Here is a 10,985-nt window from a genome sequence, read left to right on the forward strand (position 1 = left end):
GGCAACAAAATGAATATTATTCTGTAAAAACTTATAGCCAAAGTTTTTACAAATATCCTTTGTAATCGGCATTTTCTTAAGTAACTGAAATTTAATTACATGTTTTATTCTCAGTGACACGGATTGCAGTTACATTTATTTTTTAAATAAAGTCGTTACATGTAGTTACTCCCCAACACTGCTGAACATTAAGTATGATAATGTTTTAGTAGTCAAATATCACAGGTAAGTATGCTATTCATAAAATGTGTGTGTGCAGTGTTTCAGTGTCCGGATGTTTTGAATATTTTACTAGATTATACTGCTTTGAATGATGATAATCAGCCCACTTTAACCGGACCCAGCATATCAAGTTTGATAAGTCTGTAATACAGCTCTTGTCTATATTTTCTTTTACATTTAGATGTTTAGATTTCATAATACTGCATAAAATCCAGATACAAAAAAATAACAGGTTATACAACAGACCTCCCTTACAGAGGAAAACAAACAATAACAAAAGAGGGGAGGAATACAAATTAAAACCAAGTAAACTAAGCTAACATCATTTAGGAAAATATCACAATAAATAAGTGACAACAAAAGGGTAAATATCACTTTTTATGCCCCCCACAGGAGGAGTTCATCTTGGACAAAACAACATCATCACATTAAGAACAATCGAATAAAACCCAGACGCCTAAAATAAAATTATCAAGTTTGTATAAAAAACATTCACTAAGTGGTAAAAAAAAACCTGCAGTCTAAGACAAATTTTATTCATAGCTAACTCTTATTAAATTCCCAGAGAAGTTTACTGTTTCAGTGCACTGATGTCATTTTATACAATAAAGTTTATTGTTAAACTGTAAAATACCACACCTTCATTACATTTGAGGGATCATTATACATTTTTCTATATATTCTGTACATTTAAGATGAATTTACTCCCTAATATAGGTATCAGCATCAGCCCCAAAAATCCAGTATAGGTCGGGCTCTACAAATGACAAACATATCTCAGTTTACTGAAGCACACAATATGAACCAGTGGACAAGTATCCAATGAAGAATTAATAAATAACAAACCATTGACTTGTTTGAGCCACCATTGGACTCTAGTACAACCAGTAAAACTGAAAAAAAGAAAATGCCCGAGCTTTTATTTTGAAGCCCAGCAGTACACCAACACCGGAAGTGACCTTCTTAGTTTTGTTGCTAACGCTAATGGCCCCGGAACGGTAAAGCAGCAGCACTCCGAAGATGGCCGGGGTGTTTGAGGTGGAGGTTGATGGTGTAGAGCACGACCATGGACTGGAGCATCACGATGAACCGATCCAGGTGAGAGTAACGGCCCTGGGACAGATTAAACAGATACATCGGAGCTCTGTGTTAGCTTCAGCTCCCCTGGTTTAGTTTAGCCTAGCGTCAGCAGCTAGCAGCCGTGTAGCCATCTGCTACCTAGCTCAAGTATCCGGATAAAGTGATTTCACCACTGAAGGCAAATGAATGGGCTTCAGTCGACAAAACAACAGCTTTTCAGCCTGATAATATAGCTAGTTAACGTTCAAACCGTGTTGTTGGTTGTATTGGGCAAAATGAGACCTAAAAGGCGCAGTTTTCTTAAGTCTTTCCACCACCATGTCCACGTTAACATCCAGAAACGCTGTGACAGCTTAATTAATGATATCTGCACCTAAAGGTGATGTGGCTGATGAGGGTCAAAGGTCACACCTTTTTACCTTCTATGTGCTAAATTGGTTATCAGTGTCAAGGTAAGGGAAGCAACCCAACTATTTCCGGTGGCATTTCAACACATGCCACAGTAGCTGAGTCTGTTTGTTAAAGGTTATAACAACCTGTTATGTTGCTGCAGTTACCTCATTTGCAGCAGAGACCGAATCAGTGGACAAAATAGTGATGAATGAAAATGTTCCTTGTTGCCTGCATCTCAGTTTGTAAAGCGCTACAAAAAAGAACATAAAAGTATTTCAAAATGTTTTAATCTGATATGAAGGAAATAAGAAAGTGTGTGCTTTTCATACATGTCAGTTGTTTTTACTCCTAACTGTTTTCATTCGGAAACATCAGTTAAAATGTAAAAAGGTGGTAAATGATTACTCAAACAGGGAAATACCAGCATACACAGCAGGATGGCAATAAATGGGTGTGAACCCTTAGCTGGATACGTGGTAGCGGAGCAACAGCCAACATTTATTAATGTGTTTTTTTTAATCAGATAAGAAGCTCTAATAACAAGATAACATTGCATCAGCTCTTGCTGTCAGCCTTTAATTTCATTCTAGGTTAAGTCTAAAGTAGTTTAACAAGCCCAACACTTAGGAGGGACTGTTTAACACAGTTAAGTGTGTTTGTTTTCTGTGGGGTTCAAAGTAAACTGTGCGATTCTCAGTCAGTTAAATGGATAATTAAATATAAATGGATGCTTTGGGGTTTAGCTCTATTATGAGTTTTCACCACTGCTTATTGTGTCAATACTAATCATTATTTTGCCTCTCCCTTTCTTTAGTTCGATGTGTCCAAGCTCTCACCAGAGGAGAAGTGGAGGTTTGTCTCTTTGAAACACTTCTAATGGATCATGCATTTATTGTTTCCATTTATTAATTGATTTGTATGATTATTGAAATGAATTTAGATGGAAAGTCCACAAAAGTGTAAAACAAAATGCAGTTACTGGTCTCAAGGAGATGGATTTACACACAATCTACTACCTACTGTAGATTCAATAGTTTGCCTGTCTCAATCTGTTTGGTCTAATAATGTGACCAGGCTGATCAATTCCCAGTCATTGCCATCAGCAACTCCAGTCTACAAAGCTGTCCATTTGCAGCTTTAAGGGCACGCCTGCCCTGTATTGTTATGAATCAACACCTCATGTGCCTCCTAGCTGCATAACATAAGTTAAGTATGTGCTTCTTTTTTCCACAGGGTGGAGCATGCAAAAATGCACGCGAAACATAAAGGCCATGAAGCCATGCACGCGGAGATGGTGCTGATCCTCATAGTCACCCTGGTCGTTGCCCAGCTAGTCCTTGTGCAGTGGAAACAGAGACATCCAAAGTCATACAATGTAAGATGCAAAGAGAACATGTACTAACACAGTGTTGTCCCTTTATGAGTTTGCTTTTTCTATGGTTTTTTAACTCCTGTGTGGCAGCACATGATTGGATCAATACTTATTCCTCAAATGTGATATTTTCCTTTTTGTTCCAACCTATCCCACATATAAAATGTTACGTAGCGTCTCTGTCTTCATGTTCACACAGTGTCAGTCGTAACTTCTTTTTTTTAATTTTATTCTCTGTGCACATCTTCTAACATCCTTGCTCTGCTGTCTTGTAGCTGGTGACTCTGTTCCAGATGTGGGTAGTTCCTCTCTACTTTACTACCAAACTTCACTGGTGGAGGTTCCTGACGACATGGTTTATCTTCTCTGTCATCACAGCATTCGTCTCCTACCGTGCCACTCGCAAGCCGCTGGCCTGCACCACACCGAGGTAAAAGCCCGGTTTACACCTTACACCACTTTAGAAATGAAGATATCTTACCTGTTAGATTTTATGAGATCACCTTCTCTTACTTCTGCAGGTTGGTGTATAAGTGGTTCCTCCTCCTCTACAAGATCAGCTACGCCACAGGAATCGTTGGCTACAGTGTCGTCATGTTTACACTTTTTGGTATTAACTTGATATTCAGGTAAGTATTTTCAGTTGCATATCACTTCAGTAGTGGTTATTTCCCCCCTCAATTAAACTCCATAAGAATTTGTAGATTGACTGTTACACAACAGAAAATCAAACCCTTCCAACTGTAGGCTGCATCATTTCCAGCCTATCCTTTCATATTAATTTCAGATCCTGCATGTAGTACTTTGTTGCCACTAGATGATGTTGTTTTGCCATTTTGACCGACCTTTTGATCATCGCGGCTCCCACAACAGCCACCATTCACCTGATTCCCCCAAGCCTTTGTTTTTAATCTGTCTGTCTCTATTTTCTCAATTAATCAATTAGGGTCTATAAAATTAAACCGTCAAAAAATGCAATTCATAACTTCTCACAAAGTTTGATCAATTCTTCACATTTTAGAAGCTGAAAGCAGCAGATTTCTGACATTTCTACTTAAAAATGACTAAAATGATGATTGGATTATCAACATACCTTATGGTGTATAATCCACGGCTGGTCAGGTGTTTGTGCGTAAAGGTTAACATGTAAAGGTTGAATGAAACAAGTCACTACCATCATGTGACAAGTTAAAGAATACATACATTCACAGTGACATACAAACATGCACAGTCATTACGGAAACTTCCTTTTTAACAGCAAAATGGAAATGTTGGCTCTGTCTTTTCCTAATGCTGGTACAAGAATAAAGGTACCTTAGAAAAGTAATCTACTGAAGGAAGTGAAACTAAAAAAAAGTTCTACGTCCAAATGACACTATTGGAAAATCATTTTACTAGTAATTTTGGTGTGTGTGTGTGTGTGTGTGTGTGTGTGTGTGTGTGTGTGTGTGTGTGTGTGTGTGTGTGTGTGTGTGTGTGTGTGTGTGTGTGTGTGTGTGTGTGTGTGTGTGTGTGTGTGTGTGTGTATAGATTGTGTTGATCCTGAGTATTCAGTTAATTTATTGCTGTTAACAGGATGCACTTTAGTGATTGTGTCACACAACTATTATAAATGCCTTGTCAAACATTACTTACTGCTCGTAAACATAATTGTTGACAATTTATACTACAAATGAAAGGGTGGGCGGGGGGAGGGGTTCTTCCTGTAGGTCTTATTTGTCACAGTTGTAAATTCATTTCCAGAAAACACTTTTTTAGAAACAGGAATCTGTCCACCACTCATTTAGCAGATGATCTCATTGATCATCATGATCTCTCATCATGGGATTGCCTACTCTGCCTAGGGAATCCCTGCATGCTTTAAAAAAAAAGCCGGTGACTTCTCTTCCTTGAATGTTATGGCCCAAGGGCTTTTCCACTTCCTACCTAGAAATGCCACCCAGATAGGATACTTCCTTGCATACATAACCTTTGGCCTAGCACCTTAACAAAAATGGAAATTTAATTTTACATTTAAAAGGAACCTTAAAAATAGTTTCAAGGTGTTTCCATCCATAAACATTTTTTTTTAGCTTGACATCAAACACACTATAATTAAAAACATATATATATGTAAACGTAGCTTCATCTCTAGCTATTTGTAGACCAAAAATATACATCAGACATACTGTATGTTTTATGGACATTTAAGATTAATGTGATTCATGATATCCACACATTGCTCTCTCTGTCCAGGATAAAGCCAGAGGATGCAATGGACTTTGGTGTTTCTTTGCTATTCTACGGTCTGTACTATGGGGTCTTAGGAAGGGACTTTGCAGAGATGTGTGCAGACTTCATGGCTTCAACTGTTGGGGTAAGTAGAGAGGCTCCAGGCACTCTGATTCTGTTCCCTGGATGTAACCTAAAATGTAATTTGGACCGTTTTCTCTCTCTCTCTCTCTTTTTCCTTCAGTATTACAGCGCATCCGGCATGCCAACTAAGCACCTCTCTGATAATATCTGTGCTGTGTGCGGTCAGCCCATCCTTGTGGATGTCAGTGAGGAAGGTATAATTGAAAACACGTACCGATTATCCTGCAACCATGTGTATCCTTCGTGAGAAATGCTGATGTTTTTCACGCTGCTATCTCTTTTATCAGTGAAAGAGAAGTTCAGGTGCACGGTCGAGTGTTTATATAACAGGTGTTGTCATGGTTTTGTCCTGTGTTAGAGACCCAAAGGGGAATTGAGAGACTTAGCTTGACCTTTTATGTGAATGATGATAGGACAGTCTGTTTGTCTGGACTTACATTACTTCCCTTATGATAAACGTGTGCTGCTTTTACACTGTAAACAACACGCAACCTTGTCTAGTCTTATTTGGATATTTTTCATACCCAGATTTGCATTTTTATTTTTAATTACAACATGTTGTAAAACTTTTTTTCTTTGGTGCTTTCAAACCTCTTGCACAGTCGAACTGAATCTCATCAAATGAATCAAAGGAGAATCCCTTGTTTACAGACAAGTAGTAAGAACTGCATGTTGTGTACTGGTGTGACTTTCCAGTGTAAAATATTGCCAAATAACGAAACATTTAGCTTATGGCTAATGTTGCAGTATTTACTGGAGATGAATCCTTCTTTGCCACTCTAAAACAGTTGTTGCCAGTGGCTGCACAGCACAGCTTGCTATGTAGCAAAGTTCTGGGAAACATGCCATTTTATCCAGGTGTGAAACAACTTTAAAGTTTATTAATAACTTACATAGTTTTAGATTGGTTACACAGACTCGCGTACTCATTGATACCAGATCCAGCATATTAGGCAGTATTTGAGGCATTGTAGTTTCAACTGTAGTTTGATGTCTTAGATATTTTTTCTGATCTGGTCTGATTTTTGATTATCTATTCTTTATAATTGAAGTTACAGTTTAGTTTAGTTTCTTTTACTATTAACTATTAAATTAAATATTAAATTAATTGGTAATCTGCAAAATATCCTGCCAAATGGGGAACCACTTTTGGGCATCCTCACCAGCATTGTTATTAAAACATATGTATTTTATCTCTCCTCAAATATGGATATTGACTTCAGAAAAATACAAAATTGGTTGAGTTCCAATAATCATCTTCTAGTTGAATTTGCAAATATTAGTTCAGAGTTTCACATTGAAACATAAGTGCCTTGTCTGCCAGTGTGGTGTGCAAACCCATTAGATAAACCAAAACTGGTTGTAAACCATTTAAAAAGTTATTTTCTGTCTTTATAAGGTAACTCAACTGTTATTACTTCTTGATTGAAATTCATTTTTCACTTTAACACCTTGTCTTCTTGCCTTTGGTTTGAAAATGACATCATATTTTAACAGTAAGATGCCATTTTCAAAGTCTGTGTATTTTTAGGCAGCACTGGTTTGTTGCTCATATGCTGCTGTGTTGAGCCTTAACTCCAAATCCAGGTTCCATGAGTTCTGCATAAGAGGATGGTGCATCGTTGGAAAGAAGCAAATGTGCCCGTACTGCAAAGAAAAGGTGGATCTGAAGAGGATGTTTAGCAACCCGTATCCTTTTTTATACTGTAATTTTCATGCATATAAGCTTTGCCTATTGTTTGTCTTCTGAGCTGCATTGTTTGTTTGTTTTCCACTGAATATCTTAATGATTCACACACTCATATAGAGTAATATACATGCACAGACTGTATAGAAAGCAGATGACACACACAAATATTACTACCGTCAGTACCATCAAATTCAAACTGAAAACAGGCATTTTTGGTCTCAGGTGACATCTAACCAATGTCTTCCTTGTAACTGAGAGGAAGTGTTTGCAGTAATGTTTAGGTGGATTTTTCAGTTGGCTCATTACAGGCAATTTCGAACAAGAGATAAAATATTTATAGGTTGTTTAACAAGTTCCTGTTCCTTTTTGTGGTTCAGATCGTAAACTTCATGTAACTATGCTATGCCTGTAACATAGTTACAATTTATAGCTTGTCTTGGTCATGTGTTATCAGTTCTATATTGTTTAGGCACACATTTCATAATTTCCCAGTTGTTAAAAGTTTGTTTCTTTAACCTATTTTTTTTGCAGCTGGGAGAGGCCACATGTCATGTATGGACAACTATTAGACTGGCTTCGGTACTTGGTGGCCTGGCAGCCCGTTATTATTGGATTTGTGCAAGGTATCAACTATGCGCTGGGTCTGGAGTGATCAGGCTAAATGGACATAATACCGTACGGAGAAGATAATGCACTGGCTCAAAGACTTGGGGCCTAACATTGAACTAAAACGTCAATAAAAAAAGAAAGTGTCTATACTTTTTGTATATATTTATAGGCACATACTGTATTATCTGTATTCACAGTTTATTTGAATTTTATTAGTAATCAGAATTTTGGTGTCTGTGTCAATTTCCCAGGATTTGTTTCACACAGCATTACACCTTTTAATAATTGGTTTGTCCATCTTACGGCCTAGTAAAGCGGTTCTCGAAATCATTAGAGGTGGCTTTTTTTTTTACTAATTATGTCTTAAATGTTTGTTAATACTTAGTTGAAAGATCTTGCTGGAGTTTCTCTCCTATAGTCTGATGGCAATCAGACCTGATTAATAAATACTGAATGGAAATCATCATTATTAATTACTCCCGTGCCTCCTAAATACATGAACTCAGTATCCAAAGATCTCCTCTGGAATCATCCTGCCACTGTCATGAAATGTAATCATGTCATAGTTGTTAGACCTGCTTTTAACATTTCGATATATTGAACTGAAGTGACATGATTGAGAGTTTCCCATACGCTTGAAGTCATGCTCCATGTGAGTTGAAGCATTGTCATCATGGAGGGGGGGGGGGAGGGGGTGTGTGTATGTATGTATGTAAATGGAGGATTCCTCATACTGTACTCATAAGGATGGAACTTTCAGTGTTGCTGGATTTTAAAATGTCTACGTGGGTATTCATCCGTATTAGCCAAGTCAGTCATGTTTGCTTTGACCTTCACCCCTTACACAATGTCTCACTTCATTAAATCTGTATATGAGTTAGGAGGATGTCACTGTCCACAAAACATAGTCTTCTGTTTTCACTCACTCAACTGACTCTCTTCTTTTTAAACATCAATTCACCCAAATTACAGAAAGAAAGATTTTCTCACTTACCTCTAGTTGTATCTAGCCTCGCAGATAGTTCTCATATTTGATGACAGTGTTGTGTGGGTTACTCAGGGTAATGTGCACACAGTTTTTGTAAAAATACATTGCTGTTAAAATATATGAATCTAATTTTTCAGTGCTGTGCGCCCTAATAACAAACTTTAACTCATCTCCACTGTACTGGAGTGGCAACAGAAATCTTAAGAGATGGATATCATAAAGCCTGGCCAAATAAAACTGAAACTCTGTATGGTTAAATACCACAATAAGTAAATGAGAAAACATATGTTTTTGCAGTTTGGGTCAACAATTCTGAAATTGGGAGTGACCAAGTGATCACAAACCAAAACTTAAAATGAAACCAGTGACTGTTAACACCCCTGATAACACTGTTATAACATACTAGAATGAAGATTTAACTGTATGAGAATGTTGATGGTCTTAATTTTATGTGATCTATTCAATATGAGGTTCCTTTATATGCAGATTTGCTTGAAGGTGATGGTTGACATGCCTCATAATGCCAACTTCCTGAAAGGGATGCAGTCTCTTTATTGGGACCCTCACATTGTTTAAGGGACTAGGCTACTGAGAACATTTTGTTTTGTTGTCAATGTTATGATAAAGATCCATTAATAAACATCAAAGTGGTTTAGATTCTGTGTACCTGTTATTTCAAGTTTCTGTTTCCATTATGTAAAGTCAAGCTATGACATACATATATATATATTGACACAATTGAAGTCACAAGACTGAAAGGGGTGAATTAGTCACAACGCTTGATTTATGTAAGTATGCGTCAACAACTTATAAAAACATGAGTGGCCCAGTTTTTGAGGAAATCCCCACTTACTGGGTGTCCGAATACAGAATTAGTGTGAGTGGGTGTAGGGAAGTACACATGAATAAAGGACCACACCAGCATCAGTCAGCATCAAAAAGCCCTCACTGGAAGACTCAGTATGAAGCTGTCATCCGTTGTCAAAGGTAATTATGTTTAAGGATACCAGCCCAGTTGTTTTCATTGTATTATGACATTGGTTGTTAATTTGTATGTTTGCAACAGCTTTAGGATCTCTGTGCCTGCTGCTTGCAGATGGATCTCCAGGTACGTTGCGTTTTATGGTGACAAAGTTAGATTTTTATATAATCTGGTAGTTTTAGTGCTAACCTACATTTCTCCTCCAGTTTTAGGAAAAGCTCCACAGATAATTGGGCCACATAACACGCATGTCAAAGCTAAACCAGGTAACACTTTTAACAGCTGAGAGGCCCAGTTATTGGGTGACTGCTCAGGGGTTTTTGTTTTTTTTATTTTATTATAAAGTTGTTTTTAAGGGAGATCAGTGTTAATGTGTTTGATGGGTCTGGATGTATTCTGCCTTACAGGAGAGGTACTGTTGCTTCACTGTGACGCCTGTACAGATTCTGAAGATATAACACTAATCTACTGGCTTGTCAATGGCTTGTTCCCTGAAGAAGCAAACAGCGATGGGAGAATAACAGAATTAGAGGAGTGAGTATGAGTCTAAATAGAAATTTCTTTAACACGCCCATTAAAGCACAGTTATCCATCCTGTGTTGGAATGTATTTTTTTGCTTCAGATTTACTTTTTTGCAGCCCATTCTCAGAAAGATGTGTGAATGAATAATAATTGACATCTGTTAAAGATCAACCCTAGAGGACGGTAAAATCCTGCAGAGAAGCTTGCTGCTGAAGAATGTCACATCAGGAGACCTCAGATCCAACTTCACCTGCGTAGTGACGAACTCCATCGGGATGGGGCAGAAGACTATCACACTATCAGCTACGAAAAGCGATTGTCGTACAAGAAGAAAGAGAAGAAACTGAATTATGTTACTGCGGTAAAAAAAAAAGCATATCTGAGCCATGTTTTATCTCGCAAGCTTGACATGAGTTATGTAATTTTACTATTGTGTGAAATGCACTTTAGATGGAAGCAGCAGGAGCACTCTAATGCATGAAATGTATTAAATCTGGGTTCCAGAAAACCACATCGTTTTCCTTCAGTGAGACCAGTGGTGATAAAATGTGATGTAAAAATTGAGCCCTTCTGATCCTTAAGGAGAGAATACAGACAAGGAAACAAAAAAAGTTGAGCTTGAACAGCAACTGAAAGATATTATCACCCTTCTAATATGAATCCAATTGTTTCCTCTTAAGTCAAGGAAACATTGTCCAGAGGTGACATTTTATGTGGGACTGAATGCTTGTTAAAACTGTGCTAAACTACCTGAATTACTATTATTTACAT

At 37.5% G+C, this 10,985-nt stretch overlaps 1 protein-coding gene and 1 long non-coding RNA gene across 2 annotated transcripts; both read left to right on the top strand.

Moving 5' to 3' along the window:
* The first annotated feature begins 1,196 nt into the window (after window positions 1-1,196).
* On the top strand, window positions 1,197-9,364 carry rnf121 (ring finger protein 121). Its single transcript, XM_062433049.1, has 9 exons — window positions 1,197-1,320; window positions 2,510-2,547; window positions 2,929-3,070; window positions 3,343-3,497; window positions 3,589-3,696; window positions 5,303-5,423; window positions 5,523-5,656; window positions 7,010-7,111; window positions 7,644-9,364. The coding sequence occupies exons 1-9, from the start codon at window positions 1,243-1,245 to the stop codon at window positions 7,762-7,764; spliced, it is 999 nt and encodes a 332-aa protein (XP_062289033.1). The 5' UTR covers window positions 1,197-1,242; the 3' UTR covers window positions 7,765-9,364.
* A 295-nt stretch (window positions 9,365-9,659) lies between these two features.
* Window positions 9,660-10,150, top strand: LOC133993917 (uncharacterized). Its single transcript, XR_009927083.1, has 4 exons — window positions 9,660-9,696; window positions 9,776-9,817; window positions 9,898-9,957; window positions 10,099-10,150. It is a non-coding gene; the product is annotated as an uncharacterized LOC133993917 (long non-coding RNA).
* The last annotated feature ends 835 nt before the right edge of the window (window positions 10,151-10,985 follow it).

The sequence above is a fragment of the Scomber scombrus genome, chromosome 14 (genome assembly GCF_963691925.1).
Source record: "Scomber scombrus chromosome 14, fScoSco1.1, whole genome shotgun sequence".
In the NCBI taxonomy this organism is placed as follows: Eukaryota; Metazoa; Chordata; class Actinopteri; order Scombriformes; family Scombridae; genus Scomber; species Scomber scombrus.

Bases quoted from the DNA above. Each gene is read 5' to 3' on its own strand.
- rnf121 (XM_062433049.1), top strand. From the start codon at position 1,243: ATGGCCGGGGTGTTTGAGGTGGAGGTTGATGGTGTAGAGCACGACCAT. The intron at 2,548-2,928 runs GTTTGTCTCTTT...TTTTTTCCACAG, and splicing joins TCACCAGAGGAGAAGTGGAG to GGTGGAGCATGCAAAAATGC. The intron at 7,112-7,643 runs GTATCCTTTTTT...TTTTTTTTGCAG, and splicing joins AAGAGGATGTTTAGCAACCC to CTGGGAGAGGCCACATGTCA.